The 26,620-nt window shown below is 39.4% G+C and overlaps 1 protein-coding gene across 1 annotated transcript; it reads left to right on the forward strand.

Moving 5' to 3' along the window:
* Positions 1 to 47: 47 nt before the first annotated feature.
* CFAP418 (cilia and flagella associated protein 418) lies at positions 48 to 26,620 on the forward strand. The gene is made up of 6 exons (XM_020882084.2): positions 48 to 261; positions 7,090 to 7,177; positions 9,374 to 9,438; positions 9,957 to 10,022; positions 17,666 to 17,761; positions 22,728 to 26,620. The coding sequence occupies exons 1-6, from the start codon at positions 107 to 109 to the stop codon at positions 22,879 to 22,881; spliced, it is 624 nt and encodes a 207-aa protein (XP_020737743.2). The 5' UTR covers positions 48 to 106; the 3' UTR covers positions 22,882 to 26,620.

Below are 26,620 nucleotides of genomic sequence, written 5' to 3' on the forward strand. Positions count from 1 at the left end.
GGCGACGGGGCACGCGCCCCGAGAGGGGGTTGCCCCCCCCCCCCGCGTTGCCCCTGGAAACCACCCGGTGCCAGAGCGACCCGGGAGCAAGACGTGAGAATACAAGATGGCGGAGGACCTAGACGAGCTCTTGGATGAGGTGGAGTCCAAGTTTTGCCGACCAGACCCACTGAGACTGGGTACGGTCGAGTCGCCCAGAGGCGGCGGCGGCGGCTTCTTCGGCAACGACCAGAACCGAGCCGAGGCGAAAGAGAATCTCAGGTTAACAGGCGGGAGGGGCGGGTTGTTGTGGTGAAGCCTGCTCCAGGCCCTAAGGCCACCCCTCCGCCGCCAGACCGAAAGAAACGTACCCCCACCCCCACCCGCGACCTCCAGCTCCTCTCCGTGTTCGGGCCCAGACCCTCAGTTCCTCACTCCTCCGGGCTGCACATACTCCTGCGCCTCGTCCTCGAGGATCCTAGCATCTCTCCCCGAGGCCCGACTCCGCCCCCGAGCCGGCCCCGCCTCTGAGAGCCCACGGCTTCCCCAGGTCTGTTCCACCCGGACACTTCCCCGGGGCTGCCAGTGGGGCAGAGAGGGTGCAGCTTAGGCCCCTGCTTTCGAACCGCGAGGGGTTCACGGTGACCCGGGCCTCCGTCTTCGTGAGTGATTCTCGTCCCCTTTTCAGATGCGGGGACCCCATTCCCCAGGCAGAACAATTCTTGGGCCAGTTGCTGGAGAAAACGTTTGCATTCTAGTCCATCATTAGTTGTTGTTGTTGTTTTTCCCTTTGAAGCTCAGAATTAAATGAGGTTGGATTTAGGATAAAAGGTTTAGTTATTGGTCACACCCTATTAATCCCACCACTGTCTTTCTACCCAGGGCCCCAACCAAGGGTCCCAGAGGATCTCAGGCATTCAAATTGAAATTTGGGGCAATTTCTTAAAGTCTTGGTTTTTGATCCAAAAAAGCATCTTTCATATTTGTCAATCTTTTTTTTTTTTCCTGTGTAATTATTAAATAGCAATGACTTTCTTCTTATCTCCACTTCCCCTCAATTCCCTTTTTGCCAGAGTGAGTATAGGCCTTCAAAGTGATCACTTGGGAGGCTCTGCAATAACTCTTGTTTGAATCTCTTGGAAACTCTTGTGGAATTAGACCGAGGCAGCTTTGGAAAAAACCAAGAGAATCAGTCTTGTTCATTTATGGTTGCATCTGTGGGTTTTGTTTTGTTCTTGTGTGCCTCTGTGATTTCCCAGAACCCAGCACCATTGCTACCCAATTTACTAGATTTACCTCTAATGACATATGTTTGTTTAAACTCACCCACACAATAAAAACGTTGGAAAGAGTCTAAAGTTCAGAAACGGAAGTTCTAAAAATTAGTTGAGTGCTGGGCAGCATTCTAAGAAATAAATGTTGAGCCAACTAAAATGACTGCTTTGAATGGGCTAATGCTCACTTGACTGTATATGCAAATATCACTCTCATTAATTTGTATATTGTTATCTTGAAGGCTGGACATCCTTCTGTACTGATTTCCAGCAGATCTACCATTCCTGTCCTACAACAGTGTTACCTTACAGTTTCTTTGTTCTTTTTATTCACTCCTTTGAGGGTGGAGAGAATTTATCAAAGAGCCTTCCAGAACCTATTCATCTTAGGAGAACTAGCACAGAGAATAGGATGACTTGGAACTGGCTGCTGAAAATGGTAAGGATTAGTAAGGTGGACAGATCCTTTCCAAGCACAGGTCCTTTTATGCCTCTCTGTAAAATCCATCTGTAATCCTAGCACCCCATCCCACCATACTAAATCAAATTCTTCAGTAATACATTTACAGAAGCTGTAGCAAGCCAGTACTACTGTTATTCACATGTTAAAACTTTTCATTTGGCAGTATAGTTATATAGGTAAATTGCACAGAAAGCGCCAACAATGATGCTAAACTTAAATATAAATGCAGCATATAATGTCAAACATTAACATTTTGTCCTGAGCCAAAGTTGATACAAGAAAGTTAGGAACCTACTTAAAATATGAATTTATTAATAGGAGACTACCTGCCAATTGTATAGTGATTTAGCCTGTATCTCTTTCATAAAAGAGCTAAAATACTGAAACTGTGTCTTTAAAATGATAACTCTGCAACTAATACATGACTGTGCCATATCTGGATATCAGGGACAGCTACTAATATAAACAGAACATAGCAATTTGATGGAGACTTCAAAATGATAAAGGGAAATATATTATTAGTTTTAAACAAAAAAAGACTGATGTAAGTTGAACTGCAATAAGAATAATGTGGTTCAGGATGATACATATGGGGAATATTTACAGATAATATCATAACCTCCTAGATAATAGCTATAATAATAACCAGCATTTATTGAATCATTTCTATATACTAAGAGCCTTATGTGTGTTGTTTCACTTAATTTCCAAATCCCTATGAAGTGAATGCTATTATTGCACTCATTTTACATTTAGAAAAATAGTTACTTGCTCAAGTTCATATTTCCAAGTCTACCAGGACATTGTACACCTAGATATAAGCTTTTTTGTATACCTTTCACATTTAATTGTGGTTCAAGTGTTAAACTCAAATTGTCTATATTATGTAGAATATTTTATTTTTGACAGAAACTATGTTTTAAATCAGAATTCAATATAAGAAGCAAAATCAGAGAATCAATAGCTATTTATTAACGTTTGATAAAGATTATTGTATTGTAGCATCAAAAAACCAAACAATATTATACCATCCTTTAAAATTTATATGCTTTCTCACTGAAATGATGGCATCTTTTTTTCCCACTTCTATAGGAAAACATAGGCAAGCATAGACATCACAAAATTGTGTGATCTAATAACAAACCAGAATCTTTTTTTTTTTTTTTTTTTTTTAATTTTTTTTCCATTTATTTTTATTAGTTGGAGGCTAATTACTTTACATCATTGCAGTGGTTTTTGTCATACATTGAAATGAATTAGCCATGGATTTACATGTATTCCCCATCCCGGTCCCCCCTCCCACCTCCCTCTCCACCCGATCCCTCTGGGTCTTCCCAGTGCACCAGGCCCGAGCACTTGTCTCATGCACCCAACCTGGGCTGGTGATCTAACAGACCAGAATCTTAATGTAAGCTGGTAGTTTGAACCCCTAACAGAGTAGTAGACTGGTAACATTTGAATGCATCTGGTTCTTGAAATTGTGAAACTGCAGGAGAGGGGAATCCAGAGAGAACATCCTGAAAACCAAAGTAGAGAATTTCTCAGGGACATTTTAGCAACCTGCTATCATAATAAAAATTGAAGGAATTGGTACCCAAATATCAGGTGCTTCTGAAAGATTAAAAAGGATTGTTACTGAGAAAGGCCATTGAATGTAATGATTTGGGTAGTAGAGACTTTGGCAGCAAAAAAGGAGCTTCATTGTAGTTGAGGGATATAGAGGCCAGAGACAGAATATTACACCTGGAAGAAGTTTAAAATAGTTGTCTAGATCTGCTTGTTACATACAAAATGTCTGAAGTTCTGCGTGCTTAGTCACCGAGTCGTGTCTGACTCTTTGAGACCCCGTGGACTGTAGCCCACTAGGCTCCTCTCCTCGAAGATTCTCCAGGCAAGAATACTGGAGTAGGTTGCCATGTCCTCCTCCAGGGCATCTTCCCAACCCAAGGATGGAACCCAGGTCTCCCACATTGCAGGCAGATTCTTTACCGGCTGAGCCACCAGGGGAGCCCAACAGTAGTGGCATGGATAGGCTATCCCTTCTCCAGGGGAAATTCCCAACCCAGAAATTGAACCGTGGTCTCCTGCATCGCAGGAGATTCAGAGAGATTAAATATTGGGTTGACCAAAAAGTTCTTTTGGGTTTTTCCACAGCAGCTTATGGAAGTTTAATTTAAGCTTAAATTCCATAAGCTTCATTTAAACTAGGTGGATAGCTCTCGACTATTGGTGCCTTTCCCACTCGCGGGGCGTTCGACGTCGTCTTGGCATCTTTGATTGTCACAGCTGGGAAAGGGCGTGCTGCTGGCATCTAGTGGGTAGAAGTCAGGGACGCTGTAAAACACCCTGCAGCTTGTCCCCCCCCCATGACACACATCAGGGGGTGACTGGCCCAAACGTCGGCATTTCTAAGCTGGAGGAGCCCTCAGCCAGGCCACCGGCTGATGCTGAACCCAGTATATTAATACTGCAGGGAGGTAGAATAATGGAGGAGTGATCAGAGAGGGTGGCAGCTTCGAGAGGGTTTTTGGAGTGCTTCTCTGAAGAGCAGAGCATCCTTGGCAAGAAACCAGTATGGTGGTGGTTTAGTCACCGAGTCGTGTCTGACTCTTTGCAACCCTGTGGACTGTGGCCCGTGGCCCACCAGGCTCCTCTGTCCATGGGATTCTCCAGGCAAGAGTACTGGAGTGGGTTGCCATTGCCTTCTCCAGGGGATCTTCCCAACCCAGCAATTGAACCCAGGTCTCCTGCATTGCAGGCAGATTCTTTACCAACTGAGCTATGAAGGAAGTGTAGAGTGGAAGATAATAAAGGTAAAAGTTAGAAAGGGAAAAACTGAAAAAGAGTGAACAGAGACGGAGTTAGTCCTGCAGTATTAGACAGCAGCCTCTGCATTCTCTTATGTCAGGTTAAGTATCACACTCTAAGCAGCATCAGGAGCTTCCCTGGTAGCTCAACTGGTAGGAGAATCCGCCTGCAGTTTGGGAGACCTGGATTCACTCCCTGGGTTGGGAATATTCCCCTGGAGGAGGGCATGGCAACCCACTCCTGTATTCTTGCCTGGAGAATCCCCATGGACAGAGGAGCCTGACAGGCTACAATCCATGGGGTCACAAAGAGTCAGACCCTTTGTGGGATCACAACTGAGTGACTAAGCACAGCACAGCACGAGTAGTATCAGAGAAGGACTATAGTCCTGATGTTAAGAATTTCAGAGAAAATACGTTTCTACAAACAGAGTTAGACTGAAAAGCCTGTCTTTTAAAATAAATATGATCCAGTGAAGTTACAAAGTAATAATGATGTATAGCATCTGTACAATAGCAACTCTGAAGAGAGTTCTTCTCCTTTACGGTTCAGTTCAGTCGCTCACTCGTGTCCGACTCTTTGCATCCCCATGAACTGCAACACGCCAGGCCTCCCTGTCCATCACCAACTCCTGGAGTCCACCCAAACCCATGCCATTGAGTCAGTGATGCCATCCAACCATCTCGTCCTCTGTCGTCCCCTTCTCCTCCTGCCCCCAGCCCCTCCCAGCATCAGGGTCTTTTCCAATGAGTCAGCTCGTCGCGTGAGGTGGCCAAAGGATTGGAGTTTCAGCTTCAACATCAGTCCTCCCAATGAACACCCAGGACTGATCTCCTTTAGGATGGACTGGTTGGATCTCCTTGCAGTCCGAGGGACTGTCAAGAGTCTTCTCCAACACCACAGTTCAGAAGTATCAATTCTTCAGCACTCAGCTTTCTTTATAGTGCAACTCTCACGTCCATACATGACCACCGGAAAAACCATAGCCTTGACTAGATATCTTAAACTGCCCTAGATTCAATTCCAAGCCTCTCCTCACACTATTTATATGATCTTGTGCAAGTTTTTTAATCTCTTCATCTGTGTATTCAGTAACATTCAGTAACGTGCATAACTTCTATGCAGAGTACATCATGAGAAACGCTGGGCTGGAAGAAGCACAAGCTGGAATCAAGATTGCCGGGAGAAATATCAATAACCTCAGATATGCAGATCACACCACCCTTATGGCAGAAAGTGAAGAACTAAAGAGCCTCTTAATGAAAGTGAAAGAGGAGTGAAAAAGTTAGCTTAAAGCTTAACATTCAGAAAACTAAGATCATGGCATCTAGTCCCGTCACTTCATGGCAAATAGATGAGGAAACGGTGGCTGACTTTATTTTTTTGGTCTCCAAAATCACTGCAGATGGTGACTGCAGCCATGAAATTAAAAGATGCTTACTCCTTGGAAGGAAAGTTATGACCAACCTAGACAGCATATTAAAAAGCAGAGACATTACTTTGCCAACAAAGGTCTGTTTAGTCAAGGCTATGGTTTTTCCAGTGGTCATGTATGGATGTGAGAGTTGTGAAGAAAGCTGAGCGCCGAAGAATTGATGCTTTTGAACTGTGGTGTTGGAGAAGACTCTTGAGAGTCCCTTGGACTGCAAGGAGATCCAGTCCATGCTAAAGGAGATCAGTCCTGGGTGTTCATTGGAAGGACTGATGTTGAAGCTGAAACTCCAATCCTTTGGCCACCTCATGCGAAGAGCTGACTCATTGGAAAAGACCCTGATGCCGGGAAAGATTGAGGGCAGGAGGAGAAGGGGACAACAGAGGACGAGATGGTTGGATGGCATCACCGTCTCGATTGACATGGGTTTGGGTGGACTCCCGGAGTTGGTGATGGACAGGGAGGCCTGGCCTGCTGCAATTCATGGGGTTGCAAAGAGTCAGACATGACTGAGCAAATGAACTGAACTGAACTGAGTAAATGTTAGCTGTTAAATAGAAGTCCCATGCAGTAACAGTTTGTCAGTAATCCTGTGATGGCTTTACCTGTAGAAGATAAAGAGGTCGTTGAGGTACTCTGTCAAGCAACTAACACTTTTCTGTGTGGGTTTGTAATTGATCATTTGGTTATATAACCTTTGGCTCCTGTACTAAAGAGACTATTATTTGACTTACAATGGAATCCTTAGGGGAAAATTAGACATATGGAAATTATCTTTGTTTATAATTCTCAGGTTCTACTTATACATATTTTTTATTCTTTAATAAGTGGTTAATGTAATTTGGAAAAGTAGATACCTACCTTTCTCTTATATATATCATATGGCTTTAAATGTTATTTTTTAAGTGTGTAAAAGTACACATGTGAATTTGTACCCAACAAACTACATCTTTTTCTCAAGAAACTTGGGCTATGCCCATAGTATGAAAATAATAACATCACATTTGTCCTTTTGGTATCAACTCTAACAATGGACTTTATTGAAACAAAATTCTTTGGATACTTGGCTGACTTTGTCTGCACTTAAGCTTCAAATGTTTTTTTGGTTTTTTTGTTGCTGTTTGTTTTTTCAGATCAGCAGAAACATTTGAAGAAGAAGATGATCTTGACAGTCTTATTAATGAAATATTTGAAGAGCCCCACTTGAACAAAAAATGCTTTGTAAGTAAAGTGTCATAAAGGTAATAGCAATTCTTTCATTATCTCAAGACATGTTTAAAATAATCTGAAAGCTTATAGAATTTACAAGTATCTATATTCCTGAATTATGAGAAGTAAAATTGTTTAAAGAAATTATTCCACTTAGATTTATACAAGAAAAAAATATTAGAAACTGTGTGTGTTTTGCTGTTTATTTCTTGTCAAGAATGATAAATTAGAAAAGCCATTGAACAAAACGCAACTTGCAGATGAAGTTGATTACTTGTATTTATTTGTAGACTCTTAAGAGCACTTTTCTAAAAGGTCAAAATCAGCTTTCATTATAGGAGTGTGCTTAGCATCTCAGATGCTTTGCCGTTGCTCTCATCCCTGAACTAATGAGTTAGTTGGTAATTTAATTTTTTAAATACTTGTGCATCTATGACAACTTTATAAAAGCTTGTAAAATAACGTAACAGCCACCTGTATATTTACTACTCATACTGAACATACCTTAACATTTTGCCAGAGTTACTCCTCTGTATTTTTTATTTTTTGGACATGCTGCATGGCTTGCAGGATTTTAGTTCCCCCACTGGGAGTTGAACCCAGGCCAAAGTAGTGAAAGTACCACTGAACTGCCAGGAGCTATATATATCTTCAGATCAAGGCATTTCAGAAAGAGAAAGAAATACTTTTCTAAAGAAATACTAGAGAAGATAATCTGAAACAAAAGTAGCTTTTATAATCATGAAGAAATACACTTTTATACATTTCTTCTGTATGCTCCCTTTTTTTTTGAGGGTGAGGAAACAGATTTTATTTATTTATTTATTTGGCTGCACGTTGCAGTATGCAGAATCTTAGTTCCCCAGCGAGGGGTTGACCCCATGCCCCTTGCATTGGGAGCTTGGAGTCTTAGCCACTGGACCACCAGGGAAGTCCTCGTATGCTCCCTTTTTGAAGTTAGTTATTATATTCAGTTTTCCAACCTGCAGAAGAAAAAGCAACCCAAGTTAAACTTCTGGAGAAAAGCAGATTGATGTCAAACATTGATTGGATGAGAAAAGAAGTGTGTGAATTGCCAGTCCGTGCCCAGCTTGTCCTAAGAGGCCAGATCATGCTCCTGAGAACAATACTCCCTCCCCCATTGCTCACCCATTGTGTTGTGTTTTTCTTTCTTTTTTTTTTTCAGTTAAAGTATAGTTGACTTACAGTATTATGTTATTTGCCAGTTATTTTGTTCATTAACCATTTTCAGACTCACCCAAGAAAGCTCAGAAACAGCTGCAGATGTCCCAGTGTGCCAGCTTTGAGTCATAAACAGGAGCCAGGATGGCACATGGAGCATGCTTCCAAAGACAAACAGAGACTCGGGCACAATAGTATTTTTCAGATATGCACTAAAAATGTTTCCAGTTCTGTTTAACATCAGTTTTATTTAACAAATAGAAGAGTTAAGAGAAAATAGTAAAACAAAGTATTTTGCCTCCATTAAATTTCCTCACCTACTAGGTAAAATGATGGCGTGTCTCTGCATAGTTTAAATTGCCTTTTCTCCTTCTCATTTCCTTTCCTTGGTGGTGGTCCTAGTATGTGGTTGGCTTATGTTGTTTGGTACCTTATACCAGTTAACACTTAATAAGTGCTTGCTAATGATGATGTTGTGTAACCATAGAGGAACTACTGTGTGGTTGTGACTAGGTGACTCTACATTTTCATTGAATGGTTGATACCATTCTGTTTGATCAAAACTAATATTCCTGAAGTTACCCAGGAGTTTGGTTAATTTATTTTTAGTTCAGGTGAGTACCATTCACAGCCTTTAAAATGAGTCTGAGATTTTCTTCCTCAATTGCATTTTTCCATGATGAAGTTTTAAATAGCATATCCTTCATATTAAATCATTGAACTCTAGTGTTAACTGAAGAGTTATAAAGTGACTCTAAATCTTAGCATGCTAATAATGGCAGTATGTCAATTTTCTGGACTAAACGTTAGCATAGTAATTTGTGAATTCCTCAGAGAGGTCTGCTTCCCCTTTGCTTTTACAAGGTTTTGATCATTGTTTTTATTTCTGAAACTTTAAAATCTAAGGAAATTTTTATTTAAGCCATTTTTAAATACTTTTATTATAAAATAACAAATATTAGTTTTCATGTTACAATTCTCTAAGTTACCTCTGGTCTTTTATTATTTTGTTTTTTTTTTTAACAGAAATTAAAATCTAAATCTTCAGGTAACACATCTGTCAGAGCTTCCATTCAAGGCCTTGATAAAAGGTAAGTCGGGATTGCCTCAGCAAACTGCTAAGCATGGTCTAGTAGATTTTGTTACTATTTAACAACACTGAGCAACAAAGCACTGGTTAGTTTTCAGGAAAAAGACCGAATAGCAGCATTTTTGGTGCTCTTATGGTCTGTGACTCCTTAGCGCAAAGGAACTTGAATGGGAGGTTATTGCTGTTGTAAATAATTTTCTGCTGTGTAAAAAAAAGTGTGAACAGTTTCTCAGAATTAATGTGCTGTTATGCTCTTCAATATTTACTTTGTCCCTTACATTATTTGGCAAACACATTTTTCTCTGACTCATTTTAACTCTTTGAGTAGTCCTGAATGTACAGGTTTTATACAATAAAGCACTGACCCTGCAACGAATACCTCTTCCTTGTAATAGTTGACTTGCTCAGGAAAATATACAATTTGATTTCAAGAATATAGAGTCAGTGAGGCTAAATTAACTTCTCGTGCTTCTTTTATGTTTTGGTTTTATTTTTCTCCCCTCTGTTGAACATGTCTAGCTGCAGCCCAGTGTACATTGGTGGAAGCACTGTTCCATGTGGGATTGGGACAAATACTTCACGGAGGTAAGATGTCAGAAATACATTATACATTAATTAGGTTTTTCCAAATTGATATCCTGTTAAAACATAGTTCTTATCATCTTGGCATGAGCCTGTTTCATCATAAGAGGTGTATTTTGTTAGCCAGTCTGAGAACACTTTACCGAAATGTATATTATTCGTAGGTGATACCTGTGAAAGCTGTGGTGTTGGGTATGCATTGTTCACTGTGTTGACACCTTCTCTAAGATCACTTGAAGTGCCTGCGTCACTTCCATCCCAGCTCGGTTTCCACAGGACACCAGGAGCTGAGCTTCTGCTTTGCCCGGTTCCCTCCAGGCACAGAAGCCAGTGAGTAGACAGGTGGACAGTGCGGCCATGTACTATGTGATGTGTTACGCACCCTGCCTTGGCCAAGCAGCATGAGAAGCTGCGGGTCTGGAGTACCCAAAGAGTTCTTAAGCATAGTCTCTTGGTTTTACATATTTCAGAAGCAGAAACCCTCCTTTTGTCATCTCTTCCCCAGCCCGCCTTTTACCCAGTGTCTCACTCAGGACCTCTTTTAGGGCGGTCTTACAGTCACGGTGCCGCCTGTCCCAAGCCCCCACAGCCTCAGACTCCCGGCCTACACCACTGTCAGTTGTCGTAAAGTGGGGAAACAGACTGGTGTTTGGTGAATCTTTTTTTTATTGAAGTATGGTTGTTTACAATGTTAATTTCTCCCGTCTAGCAAAGTGATTCAATTATACATATATATACATTCTTTTTCATATGCTTTTCTATTATGGTTTATCACGGAATACTGGATATAGTTCCCTGTGCTATACAACAGTAGTACCTTGTTGTTTATTCATTTTATATATAATAGTTTGTGTCTGCTAGTCCCAGATTCCCAAGCCATCTCCCCCCTACCCCCTCTCCTTAACATCCACAAGTCTGTTCTCTTGTCTATGAGTCTATTTCTGTTATGTAGATAAGTTCATTTGTGTCATATTTTAGATTCCACATATAAGTGATATCATACAGTATTTGTTTTTCTCTTTCTAACTTACTTTATTTAGTATAATAATCTCTGGACCCATCCATGTGACTGCAAATGGCATTATTTCATTTTTTATTATGGCTGAGTAGTATTCCATTGTGTATATATGAAGTGAAGTGAAGTTGCTCAGTCATGTCTGACTCTTTTCGACCCTGTGGACTGTAGCCTTCCAGGCTTCTCTGTCCATGTTATTTTACAGGCAAGAGTACTAGAGTGGGTTGCCATTTCCTTCTCCAGGGGATCTTCCTGACCCAGGGTTCGAACCCGGGGCTCCTGCACTGTAGGCAGACGCTTTGCCGTCTCAGCCACCAGGGAAGCCCATTGTGTGTATGGGCCACATCTTTATCCATTCATCTGTCAGTAGACGTCTAGGTTGTCTCCTTGTGTTGTTTGTTATTAAGTAGTTCAGCAACTCATTTTACTGTCCTGGTTAATTTGGTTCTACTTTTACAGAAGCCTACTTAACTAAATTATTATGTTTTGTCTAATTATTTCTAAAACACTTTTTCATTTTCTGGTAATTTTTTAAGAAATGAAAGACTACACTATATGACTACACAATCACACTTCAGGAGAGATAATCATTGTATTAAGTAATTAAAGTTGGATCCAAAAAGACAATGTTGGAGGGTGCAGCTGGCCTAGACCTTGGAGGCCCAGAAAAAAGGGCTGTGGGACCAGAGGGAAACTGAGGATCTGGGGCAGCCTAGACCAGGAAGACCAGGCCGTGGACAGGCTGCAGCAGCCCACGGGAATGATGCTTGCTGGTACGTAAGCGCGGATAGCACCTGACTCATCCTGCATTGAAGACTGTCTATACAAAGAATTAGAGACTCAAACTGCACTTAGAGAAGAATTCCATCTGGTTGCTATCGATCCCAACTTACCTGTGTCAGCCCAATTGGACTGTCTCAGCCATTGCCAGACCACTCTGCCTTGGATCCAGGCTTCTCTCAAGTCACCCGTGAACTGTACAGCGAAGGTCTCCTAGTTACTATCCACTTCTGTCTCCTGTAGTCTCACCCACATAGAGCGTTACAGAAAAGATCCCTCCCATACTGTCTTGAGCACCTCTCCCCTGTTCAGAAGGAAAATGAGAGCTGACATCTGTCTCATGTTAACTCTAAACTCATTGTTTGCTTTACTAAATTGTTGTCCTTGTTCTTCCTCCTCTTTTTTCAGTTCTTTTACCTCCAGGTGAAGCCTAGTCAGATACTTTAATTCCAGTAGAACACTTGTTATGCTTCTATTAATACTTTCCACTTAACACTTTTCTGCCTCTGAGTATTTTTACATTTATTCCCTGACTAGAATGGAAAAGACATACAATTTGCATTTATATGCACAGGTAAGTGTTTATATTTGCAGATCTTCCTCACCCATCACAAAGATATTAATCATTGACCACCCTCTTCATGACACAGATCAGCACACACAGAAAGATAATCACGTACATATTCATGTTCATGTAAAACCTTTTATGTGTGAAGTACTTTTATCTATCCAGAGCACTTTTTTTGTATACGTGTATTGGTTCATCTGCTTCACAGGAAAAAAACAAGATGCAGATAGAGCAAGAATTTTTAACCCCACTTTATAAATGAGGAAATTGAGGCACTGGTGTTATTTTCATTAGACAGGTACTAATTCATCAAGTGCTTGCTAAGTCCTAGATTTTAAGTGAACACCTTATGGCGAACAAATAAATGGCCACTTCCCTTCCCTCAATGAGCTTTCAGTCTAGATAAGGAAAGAGACTTTAATTCTACAAATAAAAAAAGAATAATTCTACAAATAACTATGTGATTTCTACATAATACATAATGTAACAGATAAGGATACTATACACATAGATAATTGGCATTCTAACTAATATGAAAGGTTAGGGAATGCTTTCCTAAGCAAATAATATTTAATCAGACTATGGTATGATAAGTAGGATATAAGCAAAGAGGGGACCATTGGCATCACCATGTTAAATGAGGACACACCATGTTAGGTGATCCCTGAGCTTGAGAAGCCAGAGGTTTTGGAGGAAGGAAGCAGCCAGGTGAGCTGGAGTGTGGTGAGTGGGGGAAAGAGTGGCTCTGGAAGGAGATGGAGAGGTAGTCAAGGGATGTTTGGTTTGGGGCCCTGAGGAGGATTTTAGAAACCTAAGTCCTAGAGCAGTGAAATCCTTTGGGTTGTTAGTTTTGTTGTTTTTGTTTATGTTTTTTTAAGCAAATAGAGGTGACATAATCATATTTGCATTTCTAAAGAAATTTTTGTTCTAGAATAGAATATGGATTGGAACTTGGAAGGACAAGACAGGAGGGAACACTGAAAGACCAGTCAACAAACTGTAGTTAGCAGTGGTCCAGGAAGGAGACAATGATGGCCACAGTGACCTAAGTGCTGGCAGTGGCTGTAGCAAAAAGGGGTCTCACTTGAGGTACTTAGAATATAGAAATGACAGAATTCGGTGATTGAATGGCTATTGGAGGTCAGAGAGAAAGTTGTCAAAAATGACTCCCAAGTGCTGTTCCTTGCCCAAGGCGAGGACTCAACTGTGTAACTTGATTCCTAGTCCATTATGCTTTCTGGTATACCAGTTGATTATATAATGTATGCAAGACGGAAGCACTTCTGCTACTGTAACTGTTGTTATTTTCCAGCTGCCCAAACAGCAAGACTCCCCCGTGCACTGTGTAGATCTGACTGAGAACCACAGAGTCTGTGCAGAAGGCTATATTGGGCTGTGTTTTGGACATTCCCACCACTAACATCTTTACAACAACACAGATTTTACTTACTAGCCAGATAAAAGGACAAAGCCATTGGTGACACCTTCTTGTTTGTATTTTCTCACATTTTAGAGGAAAGACCTGACAGTTATCTTTAATTGGAACCATGACTTTATGTTAGATATTCTTTTATATATAGTCAGGAAAGAAAAATATATTTAAGCTCTGAAAATAAGCACCGATTTACATACTGAGAGTATAAAGGAAGGTCTGCTCTACCTATTTTTCGTGTGTTATATCTGTTTAATTTTAAATAAAGCTCAGGTTCAAGAGTAATCCTGAATGATTTTAGAATGTAAAGATTGGAGTCTTTTACCCAGCTGGTGGAAAGGAGAAAGAGTGGTGGGAAGCAAAGCGTGGTGGCGTTGATAAGGTATAGAGAAAACCAAAGCGGCGTCTTCAAGCCAGACTGAATTTTACTCTGCTCAGTTTTTAAACTACTTGCAAGACTGGACTATTCCATAGACTGGTACTAATTATGATCTAATAGAGTGAATCGTAGCAGCAGAATGATTTCTTAGCTGCAAGTTAGTTTTATGTTTCTCAGAGGACAGTGTTTGTAGGAAAATGTGGTAGTGTGAATAGATTTGAATAAACTACTAAATTTTAAATTAAAAAGCTGTATTTAACATTATGGTTGAAATTTTACACATACAAAATGTCAGGAAATTCTAAATTATAGTTCCCACAACAGCAGTAATTCAGGCAAATTGCACGTATGTATTAAGGCATTAAAGTTAACACTCTGTGCAGTCATGTAATAAACTACATATGCATAAGAAAGCCAGTTACAGCAGCTTTGGGAACCATCATTTTGCATTTTCCTGACCTGTACATTCAAAATCCAAGTTCAGATGTGTACAAATATAAGTATGTTGAATTTCCATATGTACAGATTCAATTTCATAGATTTCTAAAAGTTCAAAAGAAAATATGGAATTGTTTTTCAAGCTTGTATAGATTTTAAATGTGTAGTTATTGTTGTAACTAATATTTTTAGAAATATTTAGAAATATAAAGTATTGTCAAACTTTCAGGCAAAATATATTTGCAATTTTGAAGTTGACATATCTGATTTTAGAGGGAAACAAGTGAAAAAAATATAATGATGGATTTTATTTTTTAAATGTAGAAGTATTGTATGTTTATTGGGGGAAAAAAAAAAAAGTCAAAGTGTATAAGGAGAAAGATAACAATCTCCTTCCAAACCTAGACAGCATGTTAAAATCAGAGACATCCCTTTGCCAACAGAAGTCCGTATAATCAAAGCTATGGTCTTTCCAGTAGTCACATACAGATGTGAAAATTGGACCATAAAGAAGGCTGAGTGCTGAAAAATTGATGCTTTCCAACTGTAATGCTGGAGAAGACTCTTGAGAGTCCCTTGGACAGCAAGGAGATCAAACCAGTCAATTGTAAAGAAAATCAACCCCAACTATTCATTGGAAGGACTGATTCTGAAACTGAAGCTTTAATACCTTGGCCACCTGAGCCAACTCATTAGAAAAGACCCTGATGCTGGGAAAGATTGAGGGCAGGAGGAGAAGGGGGTGACAGAGGATGAGATAGTTAGATGGCATCACTGACTCAATGGACATGAGTTTGAGCAAATTCTGAGAGATGGTAAAGGACGGGGACCTGGCTCACTGCAATCCGTGGGGTCACAAAGAGTCAGACAGGACACAGTGACTGAACAACAGCAAAATGTCCTTATAAACTTTTAAACACCTGTACAAGAAAATCTGGGCAGTGGTTTTTACAAAAACAGGATCATGCTGTATATGTTACTCTGCACCTAGTTTTGTACACCTTTAGGTCAATAAGTAAATGTAATTATCTCTATCAACTGCCTGATATTCCATGGTATAAATGTTATTCAATCTTTTCCCTCCTGGGTAGCTATCCAGGTGATATCCTGTTTTTCTGCCATTTCAACAATACTGTGTAGAAATTCTTGAGATATATGCCTATATTCTGGTACTTTTATTTGTAGATTCCCCAAAATGGGCTTGCTGGCACAACAGCTAGGTTTAATTTTAACTTTAAAATTATACTAAGATTTTTCCTAAAAGGTTATAAGTTCACATACCCACCAGAAATGTCTGAAAGTGCTAATTTTTGCTAACATAATTGGTTTAGATATATATTCCATAGTTGCCTTAAATTTTAATTCTTTATGTAGTATTTTAACTTTTTAAGAAATGCTATGTGTCAAGACTGTTATAAGCACTGTATCAATATTAGCTTAGTTAGCTCCTGCTAATTGTGAGTGTGTAATTATTACTATCACCATTTAACAGATAGGGAAACTGAGTCACAGAGAAGTTAAGTTACTTGACTATAATTACACAGCTGGGGAATCAGCATTTGAACCTAGGCAATCCTGTCTACACTCTTAACCACTCATCTATGCTACCTGTATAAGTGAAAGTATATTTTAGGTTTTTTTTTCATTGTTGTCATCTTTAAGCAGTCTTTGTCAGTATAAGTATTTGATAATGTGTTGAAGATGTTTTCTTTCACTCTATCACTGGTCTTTTCACTTTGTTTTTGGTATCTTAGAAAACCATTATTTCCTTGTAATTTTTAGATGATCAAATATATCTATATTGATTCTAATTTTAAAATACTTCAGACAGTGGAGATTTCTTAAGTAAATCACAATTACTATACAAGTCAAATTGTTTGCAGCAGCAATTCATAATTCTTATTGTATGTTATCACTTTACTCCTGAAGTTACCGTATAGCACATGAATTTGGAGGTTTGCTTGGCATTTCAGTCCCTCAGGTTGTCACTGACTGTCTGTGCTAAGTACCATTTTAGCAGTTCTGTCCTCTTTCATCGGCAGCGTTTGGCCCTTTACCGCATCTCTGCCATCAACATACAAGCCTGCCCTTTTCCCTCTTTTCTTCAATATGACCTTCTCTTAATCCCACTGCCTTTACAACGCCACTTCATCTAAAGAGACTGCTTATAGTAGACACACCTCCTCAGTGAAGCCTGTGCAGACCGCTGCATTTAAAATTGCAGCACACTTCCTCCCAGTGCTTCCAGTTTCATTGACTCGACTCTACTTTTTGTTTTATTTAAAGCATTTTTATCATCTAACATAGTATATAATTTAGTTATTGTAAGTATTGTTTATTCTCGAATTAGAATCTAAGCTATATGAGGACAGAATCTCACCAGCACATAGTAGGCTTTCAGTGAATATTTTTTAAGTGAATGAATGAATAATGCAAAGTAGTGGGGAAACAGAAGCAAATAAGATATTGTCCCAGCACTTACAGGAAAAACAGATTCATTTCAATACATTATGGCCATTCTGTGATAGAGGTATCCTGAAATTTTCATTAGGAAAGGAAACACTTAAAAAGTTAACTTAAGTGACGATCTCCCTCAGGTGCAATTTAAAAACTAAAAGACCTATAAATCAGTTTTTTTCTTTATAAATATATATGTGTATAAGTATGTAAGATCTTAGTAAAATAGGTAGGTTTATGCAGAAATTTAACCTAAAAATTCAAATAGGTAATCAGTCCATTAGTATAAAAATTTATAATCAGATTCATCTTTATGTTTCTGTTGTTTACTCAGTAATCTGTAATGTGTGATATAGTCTATGAATAAATCAGCAGATTTTCACATTTTTAAAGTATTTTATTTATTTATTTGGCTGTACCAGGTCTTAGCTGCAGCACGTGGGCTGACCAGAGATTGAACCTGGGCCCCCTGTATTGGGAGCATGGAGTCTTAGCCACTGGACCACCAGGGAGGTCCCAATTGTCAAATTTAAACTTACCAATCATTTCTAATGTACAGTTATTTTTCTCTGAACAGAGCATGTGACCATCTGCGTTGTACAGCCTGTGATTTCTGGGTAGAAAGCTACGATGACTGTAGGTGGGACAAATCGTGTGATTACCTGTTCTTCAGGTATGTTTCTAAAAACTTCACCCTGTGAAAAATGTACTTAATGCAACTTTATATTTCTTATTGTGCTATGATGCCTCTTGGTGGCCTTGGCCAGATTGTGTGATCTGCACTCTTTGATATTTCTTGTATCATCTCCTTTCCATCTGTGCTATCAGCCTAATTAAGGACATGTTACTTCTGGACAAGAGTTCAGAAGTAGCCTCACTATTTTTCCTGAGTATAATCTCTTCTTCCAGACCACCCTTCACTTGCTGAGAATTAAAGCATAACTCTGAGCATGCCATTCTCTTGCCCCAAACCCCTCTGCTTACAGAATAAAGTCCAAATTCTTTAGCATGGCGTATGAGACCCTCCACAATTCAGTCCCCATCTGCCTGTCACCCAGCTTTGTTCGTCTTTCCACCATACAGTTTTCACCTTTACTAGGTTATAGGTACATCAGAGTACTCAGTGCTTCCATTCCCTGTGACTTTGTATAAACTCTCCGCCTCTTGAGGTACCTTCCCACCACTTTATCTACCTAAACCCTACGTGTCCCTCGGTACAATTCATTGCTCATTTTCCATGGTTCCCTTACCACTCTCTCAACTTGGAATTAAACTCATCCTTTTTCATGTGTCCACAGCACTTTGTACCTGTTACAGTACTTAACTGTAATAAAAGGTTGAAAAACTCTTGGATGGTATATGTCTGCTTCCCTCCTTGTGGTTGAAATAATGTCTTACTCATGTTTTTATAATACTTACTGAATGCCTAATGTTTTTAAGTTATAAAAATATATTTGAGCTATACCTTCACATTCTCAAATAAACATTAAGGGTTAAAGAATAGTAAAGTACATATATCATGCATTTTGGGTGCCTAAAATGTTTGGGTTTGGGTGCCAAACCTGCTAAACGAAGACTATATTTTCAGATACAAGTAATCAGAATTATTGCAGCACTCTTCTGTAGCATAGGAAACGGGTGAAAGGCTTTCTTCACACCTTTCTGGTAGCTGTTCTCTTATAAATCTATAGGAGTCTCCTCTAGTGTTAATGTAAGAGTTTTTAAACTTTTCACATCAAGAAGTGTTCTGGAAATCTTGTGAAAACTTTGAATCCCCTCCATATACGCAAAGAAAAACTCAGATATGTACTTAGAAAAATTACAATTTGGAAGATTTCATGGTCCCCAACCCCAAAAAAGCCTAGTGCAATCCCTAAATCCAAGTCAGGAGCCCTTACTCCTGACCTGGGTTTGTGTTAGTCCACTTTTTAATCCCATTTTTTGAAAAGTTAGCTTTTAATTTCATATTCATCTTTTCTGACTTATCTAAGCCCTCTGCTATATACTCTCTTCTAGTTGATGCAATACCTGGGTAATAGTCCACATATTTCACTAAGATAAACCATCAATTTTTGTAAAACTAGTATAATAGAATGCATATACCATCAAACCATCACTGAGCACAGGCATAAAGGAAGCTTATTGGTGATTTAGTTGTACTTGAGGAACTTAGTGTCTCCGAGTTTTCAAGGGCAGTCACAGTTGGTTTACTGTAGATCTGTTTGTTGTTGTGCTTACTCGCTCAGTCATGTCCTACTCTTTGCGACCCCATAGACTGTAGCCCGCCAGGCTCCTCTGTCCATAGAATTCTCCAGGCAAGAATGCTGCAGCAAGTTGGCCATTTCTTACTCCAGGAGATCGTCCCAAGCCAGGGATCAGACCCACATTTCTTGTATCTCCTGCATCGACAGGCAGGTTCTTTGCCACGAGCGCCACCTAGGAAGCCCATAGCTATGAGCAGCCTGGTTTTTAAAAACTACAGGCTTCTAGATAGTGAGAGCTATAAGATTCATTACACTATTAAAAATAGATAATGTTTATTGTGATTTATTCTTACACAGCATACTGAATACAGTGTTTAAGAGTAATGAGTAGTTACTGAAATCAGTAGAAAGTACCGTCTCAGGCCTCGGGATGCTTGGGAATATGTTTGAGAGGTAAGAGAATGGAACAAATAAAGGAGAGGCTATGAATCCCCATCAGGATATAGATCATCAATATGACATTTTGTAGCGCTTACTAGCATTTCTTTTTATCAGGTTTTCTTTAGGACCTAATCTGTAGCGTTGTTAAATACCAGGCTCACAAGATGAATAGGACACAGTATCTGCTCTCACGCTACACTCAGTTTTGAGAAGGAGAGACACTGTTAGAACATCACGTGATAAATGTAAAAGAGGAATTTCACAGGGCATGGTGGATGCATTCCACCCTGTAGTGTCAGAAAAAGCCTCAGAGCCTTGAAGGATAACCAGGAGTTTGCCTGGCAAGCCAGATGGACACTGGTGTTCTTTTAAGAGATATTTTTAAAGACACAGGTGAAGCTGCATGGCGTGTTTGGCAACTTCCAAGCAATTTGGACTGTGTGGAGTTTTGGCTATAAGAGCAGAACTTGGCAAGAGGTGAAGTAGGAGCAAGAGATCAAAAAAAGAGCACGGTAGTAGTGCTGAGGAATTTGGACTTCATTTTTTAGGCAGTGGATAACCACTGAAGGTTTTTAATCAAGGGAGAGATCTGAATATTTGAATTTATAAAAGATTGCTCACTATTTATGGGAACCAGACCAGTTTAGAATCACAGGAATTAGTGACATATATTGTGGTAATCCAGTGGGAAGGAAATGATCTGAGTTATGACAATGGGGAGGGTAGACTAGAGATGGATTCAAGAGCTATTTTAGACTTAGTAATATATTTATGAAGTATATATTTAGTAATCCTGACTGTGGAAGATGAGAGACAAATGTTAGCCAGGATGGGTCCTAGATTTCTGTCTTGGTTTACTAACATGGGCCATGATACAGTCCATTGATAGAATCTAAGAACAGTTTTGAAGGAGGAGTCTATACATTCGTTATGGGAGCTGATGAACCTGTGACTCTGAAGCTCAGATAGGAAATGTCTCTGTACAGTGGTAGTCAGAACCATGAGACTGGAAGATGTTACCCAGAAAGGTGACTTGGAAGCCTGTTATATGCTTCCAATGCAGAGTTAAAGGCTCATTTAGTTAAGATAGGAGATGCTTTGATGTTTATATTGTGGAGGGGAGGGAAGACATTGGAAGGGGAGGTTATGTGAGTAGCAAGGTCCTGGAGGCTTTGGGGTGCAGAGTGCGGCAAGTGAGCCGTGAGTAGGAAGAGGCCTCCTCTGTGCCTGGGTAGAAGGTGGTCATATGCTGATGTGTTTCGGGGGGGGGAAGCTAGGAAATGGAAGCCTTTTCACATCTCATTGCCTGATTTTGTGAATGAAGATGTGATCCGCTTGAAAGTAGAGAAATAGAGGGGAGATGAAACACTTGAGGAGGGCAGGAAATGATCACTGGAGAAACCAGAAGTAGGTGATGACCGAAGGCAAGGTAAAAGTTCTAGGAGTATCCCCAAATGCCCAGCAGGACATTGGGAGCCATTTGTTGTTAGTGGTACCAGTCTGCATGTTGGTTATACAGCAAAAACCCATTTAGTTGTTTCATTGTCCTTATCTTACAAGTGAGGGCAGTAAGTGTAGCCTAGCTTTGACAAGTTTTAGAACTTTCTAAAAAGAAGTGTAAGCTATACTTGACCATCCTGCCATAATAGCTAAGTAAAATGCTCTTATTTTTCTATTAAATCGTATTTCCTTTATGGAAAATAATATTTTCTTTCTAAGCTTTTAAAAATAATGCACTACTTGAAATGTATTAATTAATAATTAATTAGTTCCTTGGCTTTCTTGATTCCTGTTCTTGAAATCTGTAAGGATTCAATCTAATCAAGTGTCAGATGTTAAGTCTGTCAAAATATACAGATTGAATAAAGGACACTTCTTCACTTAGCCATTTAGTTTTAATTAAACATATTTAGTTTTGTTATGCTATTCTCTTTCCCATAAAGCTTATTCATTTCTTCCCTTATCTCACTGTAACCTTAGCTGAGTCATTCAGCTGGTCAAAGTCTCAGTTTCCTGAAGTCAGACCCTTGGCCTTGAAAAATCTCTCAGGTTTTTATTAGTGTCAAAATTGTGCCTGAATTTTGTGCAGTACTGACTGTGGTGCCCACTGGCCACCAGAGGGCACTTTGTATCCTGCTTTCCGTTGCAGTAACATCAAATAACAGCACTGTCTTTTTTTTTTTTAATACTTGTACTGTGTTTCATCATTTTTACTATATATTTTTTATCATTCCACTTTGAATTTTTTCATCTTTTTTCGCCATGAAATAGTTACATAAATTCAGTACATGAACTATGAAAATCATAGTTGATTTTCTGTTAATTTCTATGAATTAAATTTAACTTCTGTAGTCTTTTTTATCACAGCACCAAGTCAGATGGTTATCATTTTTCATGAGTTCTGCCCAATGACTCAATTATGTTAAAATTATTGACATTTACTTCAGGATAGGCATTTTTTTTTTCTGATACTATAAGTGAATAAGAACAAATTGAAACAAATGAGATACAATATGAATTCAACACATAGAAATAACAAGCACTTTTTCTCTATTAATGAAAAATTGTCATAGTTAACATATCAGAAGCCTGTTACCTGTATGCCTCTTACATGCCCTCCATGTGCAGGCTTTTAAAATATGGCACGGGTGAGTGTTTGAGGTTAGAGATGAACCACCATCTTTTCCACTGTGTTCTTACATTATGTTGTCTCAGATAGGACAAATCAGTGATTCTTCAGCTCTTTACGTCACTGTGTTCTACAGCAGCCCTAATAAACAGACCTAGAGGATTACCATTTTAAAATATTGAAACCCTCAGAAAGAGAACACCAAAGTGTATCTTCTGTTTTGCATGTGAAAACACCGAGTAGTTTAGTGTTTGGATGTTGTAAAGATTGGAAAATAAAGCAATGAGAATTTCTTTTTTTCTTTTTTTAAGTCATTAGGCACTGAACAAAGCTATTATACTAAAACCTTCTTGTTTTACCAACAGGAACAATATGCCAGAATTCCACAAATTAAAAACAAAGCTGGTAAAGAAGAAAGGAACACGAGCATACGCTTGCCAGTGCAGCTGGCGGACTGTTGAAGAGCTGACTGACCTTCAGACCGATCATCAGCTCCGCTGGGTTTGTGGCAAACACTAAGGATGCAGACTTTCCACATTCAGACAGATGCGTCCATGGGAGCAGTCTCTATTAATCGCCACAGTGTTAGGTAAAGGTGCATGGTATCATGCTCTTTGGAAAAGACAAAATTTCTTTTAATGGCTGTACAAATTTTCAAGGACTAAATGGACTTGGGAAGATAATGTGCTTTAACATATTGGAATTATTCCTTTTTGATATATGAGCATTTCACTTAGTAAGGTAACAGGTCATCCAAATACTTCTTTGCTAGACTGTCTCCTGGAGTTTCATACAGATATATAGCCGTTCAGTCGTAGGTGCCGTACTGCTGACTGCTGATACATTTGGCATGAGTATTCCTCATTATAGCAGTTAAAGAGGATAAGGCTGGCCTGAGGGGTCACTGACCGGGTACACATCACCTGCCCTGGTCAGATCTGTTGTTAGCAAAGATCATAATCTAGACACGTCAGAATCCGTATAGTCAGTGACCGATTAAAGGGTTTTTGAAGTGTATGGGTGAATTGTAGGTAAAAACTGCCTGTATCTGATCTTACTTCACAAATTCAAAGCAATTCTATGCACAATAATAAGTATATATTACCAGTTTTAACTTATTTCTCCTCCTTTTGTTCATTTAGATATCATAAGGTATCTAGTTTTGTATTTTAGCAAATATTCATTTCTATATAAAAAAGATTTTTTTGATGCACCTAAAACTACAAGGAAAAATCCTGATACAGATCATTGCTGGATTTTCAAAGTACCTTCTTGCCTTTAATGCCCTAAAACTCCATTAAGTAAAGAGAACAGCAAGTAAGGTATTTTCTCAGGCAGCCTGTTGATTTTTCTGGTAGGATCAGGTTGACATGCTGTTTATTAGATAACTACATGAAAACAGAAATAAAGCATAGCTGAACTAGCAGGTAACCTGTTGGGCTCCATAATATGACTAAGACTTGAGGAACCCTACAAAGCAGCACATTTGGAAAAGCGGTTACCTCAAAATCACCTCCCAGCCTCATCAAGAGATTCCAGTTTGCCAGATGCTCTTCACCGCATGTGTCTGTTATGCAGTTCAGATATGTGACACAAGGCTTGCTTAAAGGGAGTAACCAAACATAGTTACGATCTGTTTAGTCTTATCCTGAATCTGTTCCAGCCATTTTACTCAGGCAAATAAAGATCTGGTCATTGCAATCCTCCTAACCGTGACACTTCTGCAGATGTGTATAACTTGCTCTAGTAAGCCTAGTATTCTAATAGGATACATCTCACTGGCAAATGCTCACATTTTTATATTGAGGATATGCTTGTTGCAGAAAGGGGGACCCCTTCCAGGGCCCGGAACTGGGCTCTTGTCTAACACTCGGAAATGAATTGTCCGAGGAGACACATGTGCTGACAAAGCAAGAGATTTAATTGGGAAGGGCACCCGGGTGGAGAGCAAGAGGGTAAGGGAACCCAGGAGAACTGCTCTGCCGCGTGGCTCGCAGTCTTGGGTTTTATGGTGACGGGATTAGTTTCTGGGTGGTCTTTGGCCAATCATTCTAATTCAGAGTCTTTCCTGGTGGCACACACATCACTCAGCCAAGATGGATGCTAGCAAGAGGGATTCTGGGAAGTGGACGGACAGGCAGTGTCTCCTCTCGACCTTTCCCGAACTCTTCCAGCTGGTGGTGGCTTATTAGTTCTGTATTCCTTATCAGTATCTCCTGTCATAAAACAACTCATGCAAATGGTTACTATGGTGCCTGGCCAGGGTGGGCGGTTTCAATCAGTGTGCTTCCCCTAACATGCTTATAGATCTTATCTTTCAATAAAAGTTTTTTATCTGCTAAAATTTTATCAGAAACATAGGAGAATCTGGGTTGCATAGCCTATTTAAAAAAATAGCAGAGCAGCAAGATCCACACATTCAGGACCTCATGGAATCTGGCCCATTTAGTCATAATGGTGGTTTTTTTTTAAGTTTAAATGAGCAGATTTACTAAATTATGAATTTGAATTTTTTGCTTTTATTATTTCATTATAACTATTCTGTAACTTAGATATATTGCCCATGTTTAGAAGTCTGTAACATAATAGTTATAATAATTAATTCCCCAATGTCAGAAATGTGTAAATGAGTTCATATTTTTGTTGGCAATTTACTTTATAAGCTTTTTAATATTGTATAATTTTTAATCTAAAATGTAGAAAGTATATACTTATATACAAATGAGTAGACTAGTACCAGTTGTAACTTATTAGCCAAAACACAGCTATTTTACTGTCAGTGTAGAAGAGTGTAGCTTGTAATCAATTATAATTTTTAAATGCAAAGTCTATAAAACTTTCAAGATGTGTTGCCCATTTGTTTTCAATATTTATAATAATTTTCTACTACCTTCAAGTATCTTATTTTTTTTAATAAAGTTTTATTGAAACACAGTATGTAACAAACCCATTTGTTTATCTAGTTGTAGAGCCCTAGTGCTGGCTCGGTCGTTGTGGTACACGGGCTTAGTTGCTTGGCAACATGGGAGCTCTTAGTTTCTGGATCAGGGATCAAGCCTGAGTCTCCTGCATTGCATGGATTCTTGACCACTGGACCACCAGGAAAGTCCCAGCAAATGTCTATTTTTTATCAAGCCAGGTAGTTACTTTATTTGAACTGTGTTGTACTCTCGGACCTTTATCTTGCCTAGAAATGAAAAATCTGTGTGCATGTGCTCAGTTGTGTCAGACTCTTTGCAAGCCCATAAACTGTAGCCTGCCAGGCTCCTCTGTCCATGGGATTTCCCAGACAAGAATACTAGAACAAGATGGCCATTTCTTTCTCAGGTGATCTTCCCGACCCAGGGATCGAACCTGAGTCTCTTGAGTCTCCTGCATTGGCAGGCGAGTTCTTTACCCGCTGAGCCACCAGGGCAAGTCAGGTAGCTACTGAGAGGGTAACAGGCAGGAAGGCCAAGGAAGGCTGCAAGTGTCAGATATTTTTTCTCTCTCTTAAGTGGCTAGTGTTAGATTTTTTCCTCTTCTCTATACAGATTTAAAAAGAGGTTTCTTTTAAAGTTCTGTGTTGCCATGAGGACACCTGGTTCCACCTGAACTTAACTTTTCTCAAACCTTGAGCTAACCAGTACCATTTTTCTTATGGAAATGTTTGTCTTAAGCTGTGTTAATGAACTGTGTATTTACCCTAGACTCTGTCTTCAAGTCGGTTCCACCTAATAAGATTCAGACTTGACAAACCAGTATGTTTTACTCATGCAAATGTTCTCTTAAGCTATGTTAATAAGACTATATTTGCTTGAAAACCTGCCTTTCTTCAAGATTCCTGTCCATCATTTATTTGCCCAGGACAACTCACCTTGTGCCAATGTTATCTCAGAATGCATGTTGTGGGTGAGGGGCCTGGTACCAGTCTCTGAGTTTTGAGACATTTCCTCTCTCTAATTAGCAGACTGCTAGAAGCTATATAATCTCTGGCTAAAGGCTAGCAGGGGGCACTCTTTCTGCCCCCTTCTGATGTCTATGTCAGAAGCCTTCTCTATCTCTTTTATACTTTAGTAAAATTTTATTACACAAAACCTCTGAGCGATCAAGCCTCGTCACTGGCCCTGGATTGAATTCCTGTCCTCTGGGAGGCCAAGAATCCCAGCATCGTTCATGGCTCAGCGACAACTTTACACTACTTTATTTGACCTGTGTTGTACTCTCATACCTTTATCTTGCCCAGAAGTAAATAAATAATAAGTAGCTTTACTCTGTA

This window comes from Odocoileus virginianus, chromosome 15, assembly GCF_023699985.2.
Source record: "Odocoileus virginianus isolate 20LAN1187 ecotype Illinois chromosome 15, Ovbor_1.2, whole genome shotgun sequence".
NCBI classification, from domain to species: domain Eukaryota; kingdom Metazoa; phylum Chordata; class Mammalia; order Artiodactyla; family Cervidae; genus Odocoileus; species Odocoileus virginianus.

Excerpts from the sequence above, each read along its gene's own strand:
- CFAP418 (XM_020882084.2), top strand. The coding sequence starts at position 107 with ATGGCGGAGGACCTAGACGAGCTCTTGGATGAGGTGGAGTCCAAGTTT. Across the intron at positions 7,178-9,373 it reads ACTTGAACAAAAAATGCTTT|AAATTAAAATCTAAATCTTC; the intron begins GTAAGTAAAGTG and ends TTTTTTTAACAG. Across the intron at positions 9,439-9,956 it reads ATTCAAGGCCTTGATAAAAG|CTGCAGCCCAGTGTACATTG; the intron begins GTAAGTCGGGAT and ends GAACATGTCTAG.